This window comes from Pavona decussata, unplaced genomic scaffold (genome assembly GCF_977016875.1).
Source record: "Pavona decussata unplaced genomic scaffold, jaPavDecu1.1 SCAFFOLD_175, whole genome shotgun sequence".
NCBI lineage: Eukaryota > Metazoa > Cnidaria > Anthozoa > Scleractinia > Agariciidae > Pavona > Pavona decussata.
The window spans coordinates 1,533,575-1,555,836 of record NW_028145586.1 but is presented as its reverse complement, the minus strand read 5'-3'; the positions used below and the strand labels follow the sequence as shown (position 1 = coordinate 1,555,836).

Below are 22,262 nucleotides of genomic sequence, written 5' to 3'. Positions count from 1 at the left end.
AGCTTTGAACTTTTCAATAGCTTGGATCTCGGCTGACCAATCAAAACCTACTAACTATGAAAGGTAGTTTTCGACGTTTTCGCCATCTTGGTTGTCACGCAACGCTTCTCAGGGATAAGCATTGCGTGACAACTTAAATAGGGGCTGTGTGGGAGTTTGCATAATCCTTGTTCGAATACAGTTACGTCTTGGTATCTTTTGAGGAAAGCCTTTGCATAAAGTGAATGGTATGCGGAGTTATTTTAAATAGAAGAAAGACCCTCGCAGTTATTTACGCAACTTTAAGCAGTTGCGAAAAGAAGGCCTGGAAAAAATTTCAGGCTTGAACGGGATTCGAACAATGACTCTGCGATGCTCTACCAACTGAGCTATCAAGGGAGATGGTCATTTGTGAGTTCGAAATATACCCGTGAAGGATGCAGTCACTGCGGGTGACATTTTATTGATACCGCCAAGAGAAAATAGTCGGATTTTGTTATATGCATTCTATATTATCATTATAGAGTTTTAACTCTGATTTTAGATTTCAGTGTGCAGTGCAGTGGGCAATTCGACTTAGGTAATGATGATGATGATGATGTTGATGATGATGGTTGACATATTGTTTTTTTTTTTTTGTTGTTCAATTATTGTATTTTGCCGGAAACCGGCAGAATGTTGCTGAAGAGTTCAGTTTTTAAGAACCAATACAAAAAAATAATATGATGAGACGGGAAGCTGGAAACATTGGATTCAAAATAACAGATTTATTTACATCCACTTTGGATAATCTAGGATATGTTACAATTTGGTTCACAACAGTGTGTTAGAATAGCTGGTGGATTGCCGTCTTCAATTCACAAGACTTATTTAACTCAGTTCCTTTACTTGGCTTGGGGTAAGCATAGGTTTCAAGTCTATTTACAGGTGAATAAAAATCTCGGTTATAAACGCTAAACGGTCCAAGAATATACAAGGCTCTTTTAGTAGAAGAAAAAAAAAGAAGTTTCTGTCAAAAAAGCGCTTGGGTCAAGAAAAACAGTTCCCGCCAAAACCAGCAGCGGGTGACGATAACAGTTCCCGCCAAAATCGGCAGCGGGTGACGAAAAAAAGGTTCCCGCCAAAAACTTAAAATACCAACAACTGCCAACTGTCGCGTACGTTAAAACAGAAGTTCCCGCCAAATGATAAGACGTTAGTGATTGGTCTAAAAAGAGTCTAACACACTCGTACAGGTTAAAACTCAAAGTTCCAGTAAATTCTTAAATAACACCGACGGGCGGCAATCGCGAACCCGAAGGTGGTCGAGAATTAATGACGGTTTCCATCTCTTTTATCTGGACACGTAATTTCCTGATCTCTCCTTTCTGCATATCAATAAGCTTTTCCATTTCCACGTTTTCGTCGGAGAAATTGGATTTGTTGTCAGTTTTCCCAGGCTCCTCTACGTCGGAGAACTGCTGTTTGCGCATGACGCCTAACGCGGTTTCGAGGTCGTGGACTTGCGTGCGGGCGATCTTGAGTTCACGTCTGAGATCGTTGATTTCCTTGATAAGAGTAACGTTTTCCTACATTAAAAGAAATCAATCAATAAATAAATGAGGGAAAGAAGGAAGAAAGGAAGGAAAGAAGGAATTTAATGTCATTGTGGAAAAGAAAATCTACCAAAAACCCTTATCTGTAATGTTCGCACGTATTGTAAGTCCCCCATTTCCTTCCTTCGTCTAATAAGAGGAATTATTAAAACCTGAATCATTGTATAATGCAATTCGAGGGATTTGATTGGCTTAGCGGCTATGGTATATGAGCCATTATACCATGGCCGAGAAATGGTGACCATTAAATTTTCTGCTGGTTATTCTTGCACTGCAAAATCAGTAAGATCTAGCAATATTTGTTGATTGTTTTTAATAAAACAATTATTCCACTTGCGCTTGTTGGATATGAGTTGATTATAGCCAACTTGGCGCTACGCGCCTCGTTGGCTATCTATCATCTCATATCCAACGCGCGCTCGTGGAATAATTGTTAACTATATTTTCGTGCATCCGTTTTCAAAATGTCTCCCTCAAATTCAAACGGCTTCAAATTAAAATAAACGAAAAATCAACAGCAGAAGGGCCTCTCTTTTGTAAGCCTACACAGTTTCGCTGCATCAGACATCTTGTTCAGTCGAGAAAACATAAAAAGACAATTGAAATTACGATTTGTTAAGCAAACCCGTGAGGGTGTCTCAAATAAAACGTAGTATATTTTTCCACAAGAACTTTAGGATCACTAAGTGCTCCTCTTTCACTCTCTTTAGTCTGTTTGGTTTTAACTAAGATATACATTATTCAATGACAAACCTGCATGATTCTGACGTTATCTGCTCTGTGGATTTCGGAATCTTTGGCAAGTTTCTTTCTTAATGACGCCACGCTTCTTTCCAAGTGTTCTCTCTGGCGCGCATACTCTCTTTGGATGTCCGCATCCACACCCGCGGAATCCAGCTGAAGGAATAAGAAATAAAAGTCAGACTGACAAAAAAAGACAAGAGTACAAATGAATCTAGCACTAAGGAAGACAAATGATGGATCAGAGAATTATCTCTGTAGCGTATGTTAACTCAAGTGCTAAAGTGAACCATAAATTTCCCACTGAGCGTTAGCCCTAGAAAGGAAATGGGAGATGGGCGAGGCAAAGAACAAGTCTTTGACCTCGGCGGGAATCGAACCCAGGACCTCCGGATTTGACCGTCCGCTGCTATACAGGCCAGACGGGAGCAAATCGTGAGTGATCGCCTACGACTTGCTTCCGACTTGCTTTCTTGGTGCGTGTATGTAATATCGTTGGACAAAGTTGCTCATATTCTAGACTTTACTCTGTCTTAAGTACTATAGCGCTTCAGCGATCGTCCAAAATAACTGGCACAGGAAGTTTCAAATACCTCTAAAAACCAACCAAAAGTTTTTGTCCGAAGTTTTATGGATCGAAAAAAGGCCGAAATTTTTCGAAGGTAAAGTATTGCACCAAAATAGGTCAAACTGCCAAATTAGAGCGGTTTTCAATCGAGTGTCGTAAAACCAAAACCAAAGTAATTATTCTGGCCAGTCAGGAGATGTAAACAGCGCAATGAACCAATCAGAAAACAATGTCCATGCATGCAACCGGCGTCAAGCGCGGGAAAACGCGTGCGATTGATTGGTTTAGGTATTACTTCTCATTAGTTGGGAAAGTGGCGCGAGTTCTGTTAACCAATCACAGAGCGATATAAAGCAAAATCACAGCAAACGTGAATTACTTTCGATGCTCAATCAAAAACCGCTCTAATTACAACAATCAACTGGACCAATACAGTGAACCGTATAGAGGAAAGATATAAAATAAGAAAACATTCAGCCCCTTACCGTTTCATCCTGAACGTATTTTTGATATAACGACTTGACATTCTCTTTAAGTTTCTTGGGTTCTTGAATGAAACCAACGCAGTTATGGAGATCAGTTTTGAATCTTTTTACCACGGCTTCAACATCACGAACCTATGAACAGAAATCACTAATAATAAGTAAAGAAATTTCATTCTATTTCTTTCGACTTTCACAACGGTAATGTGTCCATCAAACGTTTCAGTCTGTGGGTAAAATGTTTGGTGGGTTAAAGTGTAAACCGTCGTTCTTCAAATTTGCAATGGCGTTTGGTATTTGGTCTTGCAAATTATCGAAATTTGACGGGTGCTCCTTTTTAAGGTTACTGGAAAGTTCCCTACTACTCTAGACGTAATATATCAAACACGAGAAAGCGTGTTTCATCAGATATCCAAACACCTCGAAGTCGTTTAAAAAAAGTCGGCTGTGCCTCGTTTTGTCAACCTACTTCTCAGTGTTTGGATATCTGATGAAACACGCTTTCACGTGTTTGATATATTACTCCACACGTCAAGGAAAACGCACTCAGTTTTTTTTTTCTAATTAACGATAGATTGGTCTCTATCTTTAAGCAGTAAAGGAGATTTCACAGACGTAGGTAGCAAACAATTAGTTTGCAAACCCGTATTGCCAAACTCTTGTTCCCATTTATATTAACTTACATGGTGACAACTGTTTCCAAAACCATCTGTTTTACGTTTCTGTAAATTGCCAAAGAACTACTCCATATTCAGGTCTATTGTAAACCAGTTTGAAACACTCTCGCCAACAGTTTCCCAATCGTGAAGTTTGCCAATTGTTTGTCATGTTCACGCAAATCAACTTGTCTTCGCCAACTTGTCTTCGTTCTGTGAACGCTCCGTTTGACAAGTAAATCTGGAGCAAAAAAATCAGGTGAAATACTTACCCTTTGTCTTTCCAGATGCATCTCTTTGTCTGTGGCCTTAAGCTTGAGTCTAAGCTCAGTTATATTCAGTTCCAGACTCGTGTTCTGTTTGTGGAATCGCTCCAGCTCACTCTCCATCTGAGGAAATAGAGAAAGATAGACTGAGTTGACAGTTTATAAAAATTCTACAAATCTCCACCTTTTAAAGCCGATTTCTTAAGCAACGGCGATGACAACGGTAACGAGAAAAAAAAAAAATAGGTTTTGTAACCAAAACAACAACTCTGCACCTGCACTACACTTTTTGTAATATTTCTTTGCCATCACTACAGGACTAGGACGTGAAATTTCCTGATCGATGGCACGTTTTATGGAGGACGTAAACACACGACGAATTTTTCTTTCTCTTTCTGAACTTGGGTGCGGTCTCCAAGAATTCAACTCCAGAAAATTTCACCTGCATTTGACATTTTAAGCGAGTTGGAATAATCGCGACGACGTTTATTTTAAGGGGACGTTTTCGTTGCCGTTGCCGTCGCCGTCGCCGTTGCTAAAGCTCCTTACTGTAGCATGTGCGCCGAACTCTACTTGATTTTTCAAACACGCTTGTCCGGATATGATACACGGGCATCATCGACAAAGACTAGAAATAAAATCGGTTTTAAGTTTACTCCATTACAATTAGTGAGTAGAAAATTAGAGTGTTTCTGTAAGGAAGCATTTTGATTTTCACTTGATAACAAGACACTTGCGTTTTTAGAAGTGATTGTACTGTTCGGCGACTTCTCAGTCGAGTCACGTTAAAAACAAGAACAAAAACAATAACAACAACAAAAAGGCTGTAACTTTTTCATAGAGTTACAGAAAGCTGCTTGAAGATACAGCCAAATTCGCGTTGCGCAGCGTAAGCCAAAGCCAAACTTTTCACTGTAAAAATTCCTTCTATGACGACACAATTCACAAAACTTTAAGCACGTGCAAAGAACTTACAGAACGCGCGCTGTCAACGACGTCAACAAGCCTAAAGTAGCATCAGTTTTTTCGGTATTCAAGAGCTTGATTTATCGTCTCTTCCCTGTATATTCAAGCTCTTTGATTGAGCGAAAGAGAGAAAAATGATAGGAAGGAGATGTGGGATAGCTCGCCAGTTCATTTTGCCATGTCAAAGGCACCTTGCAAATAATTCATTATTCCAAGAGCACGCGTTGAAAATGAGATGGTATGCTACGCGCCTCGTTGGCTATAATCGTCTTACATCCAACAAGCATGATCCAGTTTTAATAACTGGAATTATTAAAAACTGACTCATTGCTTTGATTGGTTTAGCGGCCATGGTAATGAAAAGATAATATCACTCGTCAGAGATGAAAAGATAATATCACTAGAACATCAAGATTTCGCGATTTTTCGCGGTTGCTTTTAACAAACAATTATTCCACTCACGCTTGTTGGATACAAGACGTGTATAGCATGTTGTATCCAACGCGCGCCGTGGAATAATTGTTGAAGATTTGGAAATCAAACTTGACTCGTGCTTCAAGCAGCAAACCTCCAGTTCCCCCTCACCTCTTGTATTTGTTCCTTCATGGCCTTGATGTCATTTTCCCTGGGTTCTATTTGTTTCTTAAGCTCTTTTATCTTGTAATCCAACACAAACTTGAACTTCTCTAACTCTTGATTTTTCTTCTTCAAGTCATAGATCCGTTTTTCCTAGAGAAAGAAAGGAAAAATCACTGTTAGAAAACAAAACGCGAAAGCGCTTCCCGCCATGAAGCGGTTAAGAAGACATGATGGTAGTGGGACAGTAAAGGGTAGCTATTATCGTGATTTGCGTTACTATCGTGATTCACGATATTATCGTGATTTACTATCGTCATTTGCTACGAGTGCTGTAGTCTCTCGAGAGAGAGCGAAACACCCGAACGCGCGCGAAAATCGCCTTCCGCGGGGAGAGGAGACGCGCGGGAAGCCATTTTCGTTATCGTTCACATGTTTCCCTCGCTTTATTATCACTGCGAAAAATACTGTAAGAGACTATCGTTTCTGTAGAGGTTTCGCTGGTTTTGTTATTTTTCTTTTTTAAGCAAAAAGAATCATTTCATTGCTACTCCATGATTCTCCAGGATTCATGGACAAACATCAAATTTATCGTTACTTTCGGATCCACAAGCAAACAATAATTTAACGTTGGCTTTGTGGGGTCACAACTTTACTAGTAAAAATCATTTACACTCTCGTCATGATTAAGGGGCTGTTTACATGGAGGGAGGAAGATCCTACCCACCAGAAAGATCCCAGAAGGCGGATCATCCTAGTGCCATATGTTTTCTGTATTCGGTTTAGGCATGCAAAAGGTTCTACTTGGCTGTAGCGCTAGGGCTTCCTAAGATCTTCCTAGCGATAGGATCTTCCTAGCTGGGAGATAGGAAGATCCTAGCCCTAGGAAGATCCTAGCACCATGTAAACTACCTTCGCTCGGAAGATCCTAGTGCTAAGCACAAGAAAAACAAAGATGGCGCCGGCCGGGTATTCAGCTGCTACAGGCCGACAATTTCGTCTTGCTTTCCTTCTCAACTTGGTGAACAACACGACCTAAATTTCTGTATGTAAACCAAACTGCCCATAAGGAGGAAAGCTCCTTTAGGAGGTCGTTACTATCTAAACTTCACGGCAAAGACATAAACAGAACTTCATCTGTGCGTACCTTATCTTGTATTGTTTCGTCTCGTTCCTGGATCTCTTTCTTCAGTCCATAGATGTCTTTCTCCAGAGATTTTATCACTCCTTGGAGTTTGTTGTTCTCGTTGTGCTGGCGTTGAATCTCGGCCTTGTAATCGTCAATCTCTTTCTGAAGGCTGGTGAACTAAAAACAGAGATGAAGTGGTATTAAAGGGGATGTCTAACGGCATTTTGACCTTTTGTGGTGAAAATGGTCAAGAATGGTGCGACAACAACCTTCACTTAGTTACAAAATAATTCTAGAACATCAAGAAAAAGAAATCAACTGAATTCTTGAGAGGATCAACCCATGATATGCTCTAGTGCATTTTGGAAACAAAAACGCAAGGACTTGAAAAAAAGTTAGCCTAACTTTTTTTCAAGTTGCAATCCATTCTAACCCAGATCATTTGTGGCCAGAGACACTCATCAATAGTCTTAGTATACTGGGGTGATAATTTACAAATTTCAGCAATACTTTTAGGTTTCCGTTGATTACAAAACAAATGTTTTGGAGTTTTTGAGACTTTTTGTCTTTCATTCCCGGAAAAGAATCAATTAATAGGCGTAAACAACGAGGTTATCGAAGGTCACGCATCTTAAGGCAAACTCGTCGAAAAATCCAGCAAAACAAACAAAGCTCCGACCGTTTTGGTCTCAAATAAGCTGTCTTACTTCAGATCTGAAACGGATCGAAATTTGAAAAATAAGGTCCAAAATGGAGCTAAGGTTTTCGATATCTTTTTAACAATAAACTCACTAAATCATGAAAATTCCATTTTAAGAGAAAGTATACAGAGACAGTATAACCTACGTTTAGTGTAACTTTGAACAGCCAAAAAACATATTTGTAGCGATGGAAACGTTAAAATTGTAATAGTTCACTTTTGTTAACAAGTTCCGTAACAAGTGCACAGAAACTAGTATTAAATTTTTTTGGCTGCGGATGGCTTGGAGAGGTTTTCAAGTTCTTCCTGTGAATCACCTTAGCCAATCAAGTTGGACGAAAAAAACTTAACAACAACACAATCAACCAACCTGGGGCTCGTTTCTCGAAAGTCCCGGTAACTTATCGGGCCCGATAAGTATACATGTATTTTTAAACGTTTTTTTCACCGATTACACAGTGATTGCAGACATGGTACTTGGCCAATGTTTTCATAGAATTATAAGATTTTAAGATTTAGTATTCAAAGCTAACAAAAATTGACTACAGTTAAGAAACATTTAGCACCAAAGTCACTTATCGAGCCCGTTAAGTTACCGGGACTTTCGAGAAACGGGCCCCAGAACGCAAAGCACATACACTCGTCAGCTGGTCGAGAAAATTGCGTGAGTTTTTATCAGTGCACAGCAAACGCGAATGATGCGTGACACTCAATAGAAAACATTTATTAAAAGACTACAGTCCTTCAATATTCAAAAACCGACAAAAAGTCATAATGCAACAAGTATATCCCCAGTTTTACCTTTTTCCGCATAATGCCCGTTTCGCCCTTAAGCCTCAAGTTGGCTTCCTTCTCTTCCCTCAAACGTCTCTCGTACTTGTTTTTAATGTCCAAGATTTCGCGGTCTGCATCTTCTTCGATCTGTTTCTTTGTTTCTTCGTATTCTCGTAACTGTTGTCGAGATTCGTCTTGTGACTGTAGGAAAAATAGGAATCGTAATCAGCCATTAATTCACAACCCTATCATCCCGCAAATGTAAAAACGTTATTACAGGAAATTCACGCTTATTATTAAACGCGCCTTGCAGTATCGAAGCGCGATTTGCACGAGAATTTAATTTGACGACCAATTTTTATTTTAAATTTTGATTGACTTGGCGGTTTTGAATCCGGGCGACAAATTGTAGTGTGTAAACAGGCCTTGCAAAGAAAATTCAATTAAAGCAAAAATGGTGATTAACACGAAAGAGAAGAGAAAATTTCGAAATTAAGAAAATGGACGCAAGAGTGGAGGTCTTGCATTTTATCAAGGAAGACGAGTACGTTGATATTTCCAAAGCATTTTGAAACTTTCAATACCTAAGGATTCCGCAAAGATTTGATTACAAATAACAGAAATTAACGCAACAGACTAAAACTCAATAAACGCTCCTCAAGCCAACTAATACTAACGCAAATTAAATTTTAAGGAGTGCCAATTCCCTCAGCAAATTTTGCTAGTTTTCTACTCAAAGGAAAATTTGCTTTTTCCCCATCATTTGGGAAAGCAGTTACCTTAACTTCTTTAAATATGGTGGTCTACTATTACTACCCTTATGACTTCCGGATCTATCAATCTAAACTACGAGTAACCTCTTGTTTCTTCCAGGGTTACGTTTGTTTTGCCGGAGACACGACCTTTCTCTCCTCCCCGCGCGGCGCGTCGCATCTTCGCGCGAGAGGCGATTTTCGCGCGCGCTTGCGTGTCCCCTCGCTCTACTATCGCTGCTCGTGGTCTATTGCTTACCTGTTCAAGTTGCGCGCTCTTCTCCGTCAGCTTGTTCTCGTAATACTCAGTCAACTCCTCCAGCGCCTGCTCTTTAGATTCTTCCATCTCCGTCAACTGCCGCTCGTAATCTTCCTGCATCTTTTGACTCTTTGCCTGCAGCTCCTGGTACTTCTCGTACTCCGACATAAGCTTCTGGTTGTTCGCCGACTCCAAGTCTTGAAGCTCTTTGCCATGTTTTTCCAACAAGTCGGCGATTTCTTCTTCGTGTTTGGCCTCTTCTTTGTCCTTGTCCGTCTTCAGAACCTGTACAGTTATCACAAAAACACAGGAGTTATTCTTGCACATTCAAGGACTTTTCTCCGACCAGGCATGCGTTCCTCAAAGCTTCCGAAGAGCTTTCGGGCCCGAAAAGTAATTTTCTTACCCTTTTTTTTTTTTTTTTTTTTTTACAGATTGCCGGTTGTTTTTTGTACAAATAAACTCAATGAGTTTCTTAATCTAGAAAAACTTAAAATGTTTTTGCTTTCAGAGTTTTCAAAAACTGAATTTTTGGTAATGAATTTCTTGCATGGAAACAATTTTTCGGGTCCGGAATCTTTTCGAGAGTTTGAGCAACGCACTTCAGGCTCTGATTTTGTTACCTTTTTGTCCCCCTCCACAATTTAGGATCAAGGTAAATTATTGTTATTAAGCATTACGTATTATATCGTTTAGTCGAAAATTAAGGGAATAGGTCCCCAGGAAAAGCCCTCACAGATGCTACGATTCACCAAAACTTAGTTTCCCCGAGTTTTCAAACTTTCTCCTCACCTGGTTCTTAGTTTTGAGCGATTCCATCTCCTGTATGAACTTCTCCGTCAGCTCTTTAATCTTTTCGTTGTAGTTCATATCCTTTAGGCGAAGCTGGTACTCGTTCTCCATTTTGAGTTCTTCCACGCGTGTTTTCAGTTCAGCCATCATAGAATTCTGTTATAAAACAGCAGCGAGAAACTTAAAAGTCATTATAATGCAAGCTTGGCAACGGCAAGAAGCGCTCTAAGGATTACCTGATGTAGCACAGAGCCCAGTTGTACAAACCCCGATTAAGCTAATCCTGGGCTAACTAAACCGTGAGGATTCGTCCAAAAGATTTTTTGTTACTCAGTTTTGCCTTAGACTTCTCTTTACAATTAGATTAAGATGAGCCTTTAAAATCATCTTTAATGAGCGGGTTGAAAACCTCGGTTAACTTTTAATCGTGAATTAGCGTTAATCGGCTTTCGAACAACCGGGCCCAGAGCACTGAGTCACAAGTTCACGCAAGTCTTTGTACGTGTTTTTATCCAATTTTACGTTTGGATATACATTATATTTGAGATTTAGAATTACACTTACGGCAAACGGCAAACAGTAACGGCAGTCACACTGAACGAACCGCACAAGGCAGTAGCTGTTCACAGAGCTACCAATTGTCGAACAATCGAAACAGAAATCCAACTTGTTGAACTAAACTCTGCACTTACCTTCTCTTCCAGGTCCGATTTGGTAATAAGAATCTCCTCGGCATAGCCCACTTCCTTATCTCGCTTCATACCCCTGCCTTCCTTATCCACGGCTTTAAAGATGAACAAACATGCGTCCTCGGACACTGTGAAAAGGTACTGATCGTCATAAGACATGCGCATCTGGAAAACAAAGGAACAGAAAATGTTTATAGCCCTTCAGAGTTCAAATAGGAGCAATGTTTATTGTCTTTCCTGCGCTCGTGAAGCAGAAAAATGGACCAAATTTAAGTTATTGGGTGTTCAAATTGGGCTTCAGTTATAAAATGAATAGCGCCATTGGAGCTTTCTTGCTCCAATAAAATTAATCTTGCAGAAGTTTCACAAGAGAACTTTTAATTTATTATTTGATTAATTGATAAATTAATTTAAAGTGCTTACGCAATCTCCCGAGCCGGAGACTCATGATAAAGTCCTTGACAATAATCCAGATCGAATTGGCTTTTGGGAATGTTGGTTTTTGAGGAGAGGGGAAAACCGGAGTACCCGGAGAAAAACCTCTCGGAGCAAGAACGAGAACAAACAACAAACTCAACCCACACATGACGGCGAGTACGGGAATCGAACCCGGGCCACATTAGTGGGAGGCGAATGCACTCACCACTGCGCCATCCCTGCTCCCCTTTTACGTACTTCTGCTGATAGTTAGCGAGTTACCTTGGTGATGGACCCAGAATGCACTTGATGCTCCTGCCACTCGCCAGGAACGGTCAGCGGAAACTTCATGGCGCGCAAGGTCCCTGAGCTTGTGCCCGCAAAGAGCATTCGACCCGAGCGTGACATTACGCACTGCGTTAACACAATGTCACTAGCTGGGACTTCCCGCAGAATCTATTGACAAAAAATAAACAAACAATGATCGGGGTGATCGGAAATTTGTTCTACACTGGCAATTCGTATTCGAAAAGTTTCTCATTCACATAAAATGAACAACATTTGTTTCTAAGCCCAAAACTTATTTGTAACACACCAAAAACAAACTTAACAGGCAAATTAGTTTTAATTACCTGAGAATCGCAGATTTCCTTGAGAGTTCTGTCTGAACCCACGGCAAAAGTGGTTCTGCTGTCGGGCGAGACAGCCACACTAGTGTAACTGCACGACTTAAGCACACTTTCACCCTCCCGCTTATAACTGGTCACATTCCACTCATAAACGGCACCATCCATACCACAAGAGATGATTTTACTGTCATCCTGACTCCAGATAACTTGACGGACCTAAGAAAACGTCAGTGTTTTTAAGTTAGTTTGGAAAATTGGGCCAGGGTTCTCAGATTTCGCTTTGTTGATCTGAAAAGGTCTTTTATGGAACTAGAAAAGTATTACAGCATTCTTCCTCAGAATATCTTCATCTGCTTTAACTATTTTTTTTCACAATAACTGTCAAAATTCCTGTGTGCTGATTGGCTCGTAGCTATTGTCTACAAGAGTACAGACAGTAAAAATGACACACACACTTTCTCAACGGAAAATATAGCCAATTCAGCTCATACGTTTTCTACTTATGTTATTGTAAAAAACAAATCGACGGCAATTTACTATGGTCTATACTCTTATAAACCAAAAAATGGCACCATAAAACGTTCAGGCAGTGAAAACACTCGCCTGTGGCTCGTGGTTGCACTTGAGTTTTGGACATTCATGACGTCATTTTTTGGTCCATAACAGTATACATTTATGTGTTGACCATAGATAACTGTCACAGACTTGTTAGTGCACTACTGTAAACTCTAAACTGAAACGAGAAACATTCTCTACCTTTCCATTGTGTCCTTTGAGGTTGCCAACATTCTCAAAAGTTGTTGAGGAATACAGTTGGATCACGTTGCCATGCACAGCAGCAAAAAGATGTCCTCCATTACTGAATGAACACTGGAAAAAAGAAAGAAAAAAAGTCATTTTGTAGCTCTATTTCACAACCCTTTAAGTAAGGAGTTTGGTGTAAGACAAGTAAGATGTCAAAAGATTTTAGAAGGTGTTTAATGTAAACCCTATGGAAATGTAGAAAGGCAATATACATTGAATGTCAACATCTGAAATGAATAAGATTTATCCATATTATGCATACAGTGTGACCTACAAAAGTCGCTCCTATGAAAATACTATTCGTACTGACCTCTCTACAGCCTCTGATCGTAAACTCTTTGAAAGACCTGATGTCATCGATCAACAGATTCATAAGTCGAAGTTTATCACTAAATCCAACCAAGATGTACAGTCCAGAGGGGTGAAGGGCAATACTGTAACATTCCTCCTGGAACTCTTTATACTGTTCTAGAGAACTGCAAATTACAAATAAAACATACGCTGTAAGTGAAAAACAAAAGACTCATGCTGCATGTACGGAAAAAACCCATGGCATCTGGGTAGAGTCACAAAATTAACATGCGTGCCACAGATGGTCTCTGGATAGTATCTTAAGGCCCATTTAAATGGTTTCAACATTATTTTGGTTCAACATGCATTCAACACTTTGTTGAACCAAATATCAGGGGCATTTGAACAGGTTTTTCAACATTGTTGAAAGCTTGTTGAAAGTGTGTTGAATCAAATTTAAATTGGCTTAAACTTTCACTCAATATCCATACAACATTTCCTTTGTTCTCAAAAATGTTGAATGGTATTGAACTTGTCCAACATTTTCCCAACATCCGATCAACTTTTGTTGAACGAAGGTTGGTCGAATGCTGAAACCATTTAAACGGGCCTTTACTCCTTCCAGGATACCCAGCATGAAGAGACAAGGAATATTCTAGGGAGCTTAAGCAACAACAATGGCAATGGCAATGGCAATGAAAATGGCACAAAACAATAGGCTTAATGAGGAACAACAATGGCCCTGCATTTACGTTATTTGTGTTTGTATTTTTTCTTGCCATCATCAGCAAAACAATGTGAAATGAGCAAATTCAAGGTTTTGTGGAAAACACAATGGTGAATTTTTCGTTCTCTTTTCTTGCTTGAAAGCCACTGCTGTCAATTCAGTTTCCCGGATATTTTGGCCACAGCGGACAAGTCAAACGAACTGGAATAATCACGAAGTAGTACGGGTAACAAGAACATGTATTTCCAAATGATGTTTTTGTTGACCTTCATGTGTCCGCCCTTGCCTAAGTACCTTAATATTACATTACTACACTTCCCTTGATGGGATGCTAGTCCACCACAGGATACCCAGAATGAATGACCATCACAGGATACCCAGCATCAAATGACTGTAAGTAATTTACTACTCTCCTCTAAACAAGATGCCACTCCATCATGGGATTACCAATATAAATTGACCATCACAGGCTACCCAGCATAGCTGGTATTATTTACTACTCCACTCTGGATGAGATGTTAGTCTATCATGGAATAATTGCCCAGCATGAAGTGACTGGGAGTGTTACTAGTAATAATCAAAGATTAGGGAGTGCGTTTGATGATCTCGATCCCAGGCTGTCACTCTTTTGCTAAGTTGGTGATGATGTCATCTGCCCCTGAAATATCTGCAGCTGATGCCAGATACGCGTCCCAAGATCCATTCATTCAATAAACGTTGTCCCATATGATCTCGACTCCAATCTGTATTAGGAGTGCGTTCTTTCTACATTGAACGCAACCAAAAATTTATTTTGGTTCAAGTTGTAAGAATCTGTGTGTTCAATCAAGTATCAATATTGTAAGGAGAATTTAGATGCTTGTCGCTATGGGGATTTAATGGCGGTTAAACCATTTGGTCACAGAGCTTGACAACAGCTTACCATCCTTCATAGTTCCAAATTCTCACTGATCTATCCAAGCCACAAGTCGCAATCAGTGGTTTTCTTATGCACACGTCCATGCCAGTTATGACGCCATGATGGAAAGCCTGTGACAGCAGCTCAAATGTAGCAATATCACCCTGTTCAAGAAACAAATAAACATTAATCCTGGTTAATCAAGACAACGTACTAACTTGCAGTTCCTCTAGTATGATCATTGTGGTGATGGAGGTCTTGATTAAATGACTATAATTGCTTACAACTGAAATTTCTGAGCCAAAGCTGTCTAATTGCTTGGTGCTACAAATCAGCATAAACGTTCTTTGGCAAATCTAGACTAGATCTGTATCATGCAAGAAATATTACTTTCCATTTAATAACGACAGACTGTTTTATTCACGAGAAGCATTTACCTGCCTGGGAAGAACTTGACGTTGAGCAATGAGTGGTTTAAGTGTAAATAGCATCTTATAGTTAATCTGCATAAGGGTAGGCATGGGGGGGGAGTGGGGGGTGGGGGGCAGATTATCCCTTTATCAGCTTAGTACAATAACTTGAAAGCTTGTGACTCATCTGGATACATAACCCATACACCTTTCACTAATCTTAATTTATACAGACAAACCTGCAAAATGCACAACCAGACAAACTACAGCTGTAAACATTGTTTGTCCAAGGCTTTCAGGGACAGACAACGATTGAATAAAAAGGCATACACCAGTTATTTGAATAAATGCAACACTTTTATAAGTCATATCCAAAAGAGAAACTGAGACAATACATGTACTTTATAATAATCAAAAAAGTTACTGCTATTTAAGTCATAAATTATTTTTCATTATTTTGGTTTATTTATTAAAAGTGACTACTTAAATGTGTTATAGAATTATTTAGGAACTTATGAAAAATCAAATTTTATTGTGTTTAAATAAGTTAAGGTGTTTAATTTTTGCAAGGTGCAAACCAAGTACTAACAATAACTGTTATTTTTCTCGCTGGCGTTTTCCCTCTCTTTCCTTTCTGTAAGTAAATAAAGCAATGTTAATAACGTTACTATTATTGTTGACACAAAGTACTTTATTTTTATTCATCGGTTTATTTGTCATCAGTTTCAAATTTTAGAATTATACAATACCTACACATTACAAAATCGCGCCCATTGAAACATGTCCCTCGTAAAATGCAAATGAGCTTCCTTTTGGACGTCAACCACAGCAGTCTTTTGTGTATGGTATTGTTTAAGTGACAATTTGCGGAACGCGTCTATTCATTGAAACACAATAGAAAAATAACACAACACAAAAGAACGAAAGGCGAAGTTTATCAGCAGAAGTTGCGTAACTAAACTAAAATGAATAAAAAATTGCCCTGCGCTATCAAGGAAGCGATGATTTTTAGGTTATTCGATGACGAACGACAGTTCCCAATAAGAATAGGCATTATGTATGTTATCATTGCGATAAAAAGGGTGGGAAAACAGATAATCACTGTCTCCAGTGAATTGAAAGTAATTTGCATAATCGAGCGGCACGGCGGAATCAAGCAAATGTAATTTTTAATCAACGAAGCGTGTTATTCCAAGCAAAAATTTTGATTTAAAGGGTACCAAATCAACCACAGTTGATGTTAGAACTTTATACGTTCCTTTCAAAGGGCGCTGCTACCGTTTCCTTACGTAAACTCCTTCTTCTTGTGCAAACAAATAAACGAACACTCTTGAGGATCCATGCTGTGAGACAAAAAATACCGCTACCAGCGGCACGCTTTGTAATGCTCGCAAAGCATCATGGTACCCCACTTTTATCGGGCGACGTGTTTCAATGGGCGCGATTTCGTAATGATGCATTACCATAAGTTTATTATTGAAATTATAGTTTTTAGTGTACTTAAAAAGGAATGACAAAAACCGACATTTCGGTGTTATCATGATGCCATTGTCAAGGTCACTTGGGGACAAAATGTAAATAATTTGTAACAAGTATTTAAACCAGCGTTGGCACTAAAAATAACATAAAAGTGGGTTTTTATCATTCATTTTTGCTTGTCTGTGTCTTAACAAACTATTGTTGATAGTATATTAGTTTTATAGTAAAAAGATTTATAGTTTTATGAATTTAATCCAGGTAGCAATTTTTAGTTTAAACGTTTAATTTTAATGGAATTGTAGTACCAGTAAATTTGTTTTAAAATTAATAAGAGTTTAACATTTTAACCTCACCAGTAACTCAAAATCATAATCAAATTTAACTGATCAAAATATAATTACCAGTGATTCAATCAAACTTTTCAAAGAAAATTATCTGGGTATAATTTTATCAGTCATCTATTTTTTTCATAAAGTTTACTTTAAAATATACTTGTAATTCATTCAGTTTTTTAGTTTAGTTTCAGAGTTTATATCACAATCAGGCTTATTAATATTATTTTAGTAAAGTTGAGTGCATCAAATTCTGTTAGTTGGCAACAGGCACAGTTTCATAATATTAATTTTACGCATGTTTAGCCATATATTGATGTACTTTATACACCCTTCCCTAGTGTGGGTTGTATGACCTTTGAGAGCCCAGTAAAAACATTCAAAGGCTTAAGGCCATTCATGATGTCATAAACAATAATTGTTTATGACATCATGAATGGCCTTAAGCCTTAGAATGAGGAAAAATTGAGGATTCAAAGACAATATAATTATTATATTGTCTTTGAATCCTCAATTTTCCACAGCACAGTACCGCTCAAAAGTAAGTTACCTGTCTCGTCTCGTTTCTCGCAAGACGAGAGTCGCATGTCTCAATATGAGAATTTTGTACATGTATCAAGAGATGAGAGTACATGTAGTCTCGCGAGAATCACTTTAGCAGAAATTTTGGAATATTACTGAACTAAAGTTCCTTGCAAGAAGAAAAACACTTGTCTTGTGATGTGTTTATCTGTGCCATTTTTAAAATGCCCGTGCCAACAGTGGATGATTCCGTCGTATACGTACTGTATGTTGATTAGGTTGAGCTTGAAATGACCAAATATTTGGTTCTCAGTCATAACACAGTCAGATTTGCTCCATGTGTGTCTATGTTTATTTCAAGTTTGAGTCCAACTATTTTCCATCTATCCCGTCACCTTATTAGTCCATCAAGTACACACATGAAGTGCATTGTAAATATAGAATGTATTGTTTGCGATAGGGGTGTGAAGGTTTTTAACCCCTACAGTTGTATACAAGAAGGATGGACCAAATGTATAGCATTAGAACAAACAAACAATTGAATGCACTGAGGAAGACTGAATTTGATTATGAAGAATGATTCTGAAAAGTGGGCTTGAAAATAAGACTAAACTTTTCAAGACTGGTACAAGCTGTGATATACTGTCTCCCCTTTAAATTTCCTCTTACCTTCCCAAGATCGGCTGTTGACATGGTGATACAATACAGTTGGCTTGACTTGGTGCTGCAAACAAGTGTCTCCTCCGACGGACTCACAGTAAGATTCACTATCTCTTGGCTTTCTGAGATCTGTGGATCAGGGCTCTGTGAGTCAACAGGGATCTTAATTTCTCTGGCCTTCTTGTAGAAGTCCTTTTCCTCTGTCTTCTCAAAGAGGTGCACAGTGCCAGCACCACCCGAACAGATGAAGCCTTTAGAAAACGCAATGATGCACGTCACTTGGGATGGAGAATCTTGACTGATCCCACTTTCAGGTACACTAGCCATGCTTTGCCTATCAAGACATGACAACATAATTGTCAATTGTTTTAACTTTTCCAAAATCTTCACTTACATGTACTACAGTCTTACTAAAAAATGGATAAGGGGGGTTTAAGTTTCTAATAAAAGAAATTACGCTGCTGCATCGGTATGGAGTAGAATTAAGAAACAAATGTTTGGTTTATCAACAGAGTTGACAACTAAAGGCAAATTAGCCACCGTAAAGTCAGATTTGAGTGCTGGCATTTTGAGTGTTGTTCCTTCAACAGAGCGAATCCAAATTCTCTAGCTCTGACGAAGGGCTTATGCTGGTATTTTGCTGAAAATGCTGGCATTGAGCTGAAAATAAACTGTATACCTTGAACTCTTTGCCAGTCTGCTAATTTAATACGTCTTTGGGGTGAAAATGAATTTGAACCAATTTGCCAACAAAATGAGATTCTGGTAACCTTTCAGTGATGGTGTTTGTCAAAAAATAATTTCCAATGATTACCCACAGCTTTTTTTATATGATGGCCCAGCCCTCCCCTTCCCTGGGGGTTTCCCCAAGGAGGGAAACCAGGTATACAAAATCAGACATGTTGACAGAATTTCTGAAATGGCTTATTCTCAATCTGGATCTAAAAAAAAAGTGCAACACTGAAAACTCAGATGTGTAAGCTAATCCTTCCATTTTTTCCTTGTCCATTACATGTAAAGAGTGTTGCTTATATCTGCAAAAATTGTTTGACTCTTTGCCAACCTTGTGGGAGAAACATTTGCGGCTGCACCGCCAACATAAAATTCATTTTTAAGCTCTCCTGATTCAAACAACAGAAGTCTCCCAGTATCTGTTCCAGCAATGATTCTTTCATCAGAGACCCAGGCCTGGCAGAGAAAGTTCTGTGGTTCCATTTTCTGGAAAGCAAACTGCTTTAGATTGCCTTCACTGTAGCGGAATAACTTGAAAATTCCATTTCCAACCACACATAGCTGAGTGTTGTCCTGGGGGTTGAAGGTCACCTGTGAAAACAAATTTAACAGAAGATATTTAGAATATTGCTGGCACTTGTTTTCACCAACCCAATTTTCAAATGAAGGGCTTTGGTGGAATTGGGCTTCCTCGCCATTAGTGTTTAAATGATTAGTTTTTTTGTATTTGTACAACTTATGGCAAAACGATAAACTGAAACTGAACTGAAACTGATTTTAATAATTTGAAGGGTGCAAGGAGTAAGGCCCTTTACCTTAGTGACCCCTAATCTGATATCAAATTCTCCCTTTTATTCACAAGCATACACAAGGTAAATTGGAATGAGAGACTACATGTAGCAGTTTAACAGAAGTCACATGCAGTTTTATTCCAAGCACCCCTTCAGTTGGCTTTAATTTGGCACACAGACTGGTCATTGTATGGAAATTAAAATGGTTCTGTTTTATTTAAATTTGTATACTACTGTAATATAATGTAATTCTTTGAATTTCAGCTGTCAGGTCAAACCATATTAAAACACCAAGCTGTGTTTCTTAGCCAAGGTGACAACCAGTCTATACACCAAAGTAAAACTAATTTGGAGAAATTTAGATTTTTGGGCCAATTCGTCACACACTGAAGCTCTTTGTCCACCAACATAATTTGTGTGAAAAAGTATTAAAACATGAATGTTTTGAAATAAACATGTTGGCTTGGAACATTTATTTAGCTAGCAATCAAAGGCTCCAGTGAGCTAGCTGAATAGCAATGGGTTCTGCAATGGCTCCTGTTAGGCAATACTGCCTCGTTCGCCCATTTGTACTTGACATGATATCTTATGTTTCTACTTATTCTGATGGCATTTCTCATGTTGGAAGTGAAAACCAGGCTTAAAGTACATTACGATGCAAAAGCAGGACTCAGCAACACTTCAGCCTAATGTGCTGCATCTTGTAATGATTGATCTTCCATGAGTGATACACTGTATGTGTGCTAACAAGAGTCAGTACAAGCAAGAAGAGAAAACAAAATTAAATGATTTTGTTTTCTCTTGCTATAACTAAATACTATAAGATACATCCAAATGTATACCAGAAAAAAGACTCTTTATACTTTCAAAAAGCCAAGTATATTTAGTAAAAACTAAAGGCATGCTCACATGGCAAACTGAAATTTGCAAGCTCGTGTTAGAAAATACAAGTTTAGTGTGTGAACATGAAAAACAATTATTTTACACCAAATTAAAGTGTTTACAAGTCTGTTTTTGGAATGTTCACACACGCTATTAAATTTGTATTTACCAACAAGTTACTTAAAATTGCCGTGTGAAGACCTTTCACTTACCTGATAAACTGGGGAGTTCATCTGATTTGTAGATTTCGTCACAGCCATAACTTTAGCCTTCTCCCAAGTCCAGTATAATAGCGTCCAGTCAGGTCTTCCGCCTTGCGAAACAAGATATTTTGAATCCGGCGAGAAAGCCAAGCTAACAAACTCGGTGGACTGCACTTCTGGAGAGCTAAGAACTTTCTTCTTTCGCAGCGTGTTAAGATCGTAAATAGTTATCGTAGCTTTCTCTCCTTTCTCCGCAATGGCGACGTATCGCCGATTCGGGCTTACCGCCAAGGAGGTCATTCCCGCGCTCTTATCAGTCCCAGGAATAAATCGTTGCGATTTCTGGTCGATGTTGAATAAGATACAGTTCGATCCGGATGGATAAATGATCGTCTGTTCGTCCAGATAGCAAATATTGTCGGCCACATCGGCCTTCAAGCCAAAGCAGTGTCTGGGGGTCGCGACAGCAATCGACATGTTGATCGAAAAACTTGAAATTTAAGCCTTGTAAATCCCAATCGGGCTTTTAAACACGTTGATGAACACTTCGATTCCTTTTTTGAGACCTTGCAAGTGGAACAGTAGCTTCAAATATCGGTAACACAACAAAATACTGCACTAGACAGGTCGTAGTTTACTTGTGCAGAAAACATGGTTGCCTTTGGAGTTTGTTTCGTTGCCAAGGACACTTTGAAGGGGCGGATACCAAGCCTTACTTTGTCTTACCGCTGATCAACAATAACGCTTTCTCACGTATCGTAACCACAGGTCACCCAGGCGATCCAGGCTAATCAAACAAACATCAAACACAGGAAAACCCGATAAATTTTAGGATTTTAGAGAAATGGGTCAAAACAAAGACGTATTCGTTTTGTTTTTCCCTGACTGTGCGTCAAAATACTGACGTGACGGCAGACTGATCCCGATTAAGGGGGACTTAACCTAAATTTGAATGAAATTTGAAGTGGTTTTAAGAGGGGATAGAAGAAAGAAAATGATTTTTGGAACACTAACAGACAGTTGATACCCACGCAAGAGCACCCCAGGTTGCTAGTGGACTAACTTGGTATCCGTCTATTAATTATTAACCACAAATTCTTATTTTAAAACTTCACTAATTCTTCAATATTTCTTATTTCTCTTAATTTAACCAATCCTTCTAGAAAAACTATCTCCTCCCAAATATACCCAAACATCACCCCCAAATTCACCAAACACCCCACAACATAGATTTACGGGATGAGCATAGAGTTTTTGGATCGCTTGAAACGTGAACGACATATTTCCATTAAAGCCATGTAAAGTGCGGTAAAATGGCGTTTACGTTAAGTCCCCCCTTAAGGCGGGGGTCTACATGAAAGCCGTTTACACGCCGCTTAAAATCGGTTTAACCGAAATATCTCGTTCGCGTTTCAAGCAACACAAAAGCCTATGCTCATTACACAAGTCAATGTTTTGGGGTGTTTTGTAAATTTTTGGGTGATTCTTAGGTATATTTGGGAGGAGATAGTTTTTCTCAAAAGAGTAGTAAAATTAAGAGAAAAAAGAAATATTGAAGATT

The 22,262-nt window shown here is 38.9% G+C and overlaps 1 protein-coding gene across 1 annotated transcript; it reads right to left on the bottom strand.

The window, feature by feature from the left end:
* Positions 1 to 726: 726 nt before the first annotated feature.
* Positions 727 to 21,389, bottom strand: LOC146463570 (cilia- and flagella-associated protein 57-like). Its single transcript, XM_085084091.1, has 18 exons — positions 20,711 to 21,389; positions 19,157 to 19,416; positions 18,103 to 18,427; positions 14,715 to 14,854; positions 13,085 to 13,250; positions 12,727 to 12,840; positions 11,974 to 12,186; positions 11,624 to 11,797; positions 10,928 to 11,089; positions 10,236 to 10,391; positions 9,444 to 9,728; positions 8,460 to 8,633; positions 6,977 to 7,135; positions 5,839 to 5,982; positions 4,294 to 4,410; positions 3,369 to 3,500; positions 2,328 to 2,471; positions 727 to 1,547 (listed from the first exon to the last, which is right to left on the bottom strand). Exons 1-18 carry the CDS (start codon positions 21,176 to 21,178, stop codon positions 1,242 to 1,244), a joined length of 3,639 nt encoding a protein of 1,212 aa, XP_084940217.1. The 5' UTR covers positions 21,179 to 21,389; the 3' UTR covers positions 727 to 1,241.
* Positions 21,390 to 22,262: the final 873 nt, after the last annotated feature.

Bases quoted from the DNA above. Each gene is read 5' to 3' on its own strand.
- LOC146463570 (XM_085084091.1), bottom strand. From the start codon at position 21,178: ATGTCGATTGCTGTCGCGACCCCCAGACACTGCTTTGGCTTGAAGGCC. The intron at 11,798-11,973 runs GTAATTAAAACT...TTTTGTCAATAG, and splicing joins AGGAAATCTGCGATTCTCAG to ATTCTGCGGGAAGTCCCAGC. The intron at 9,729-10,235 runs GTGAGGAGAAAG...ATAACTGTACAG, and splicing joins CGCTCAAAACTAAGAACCAG to GTTCTGAAGACGGACAAGGA.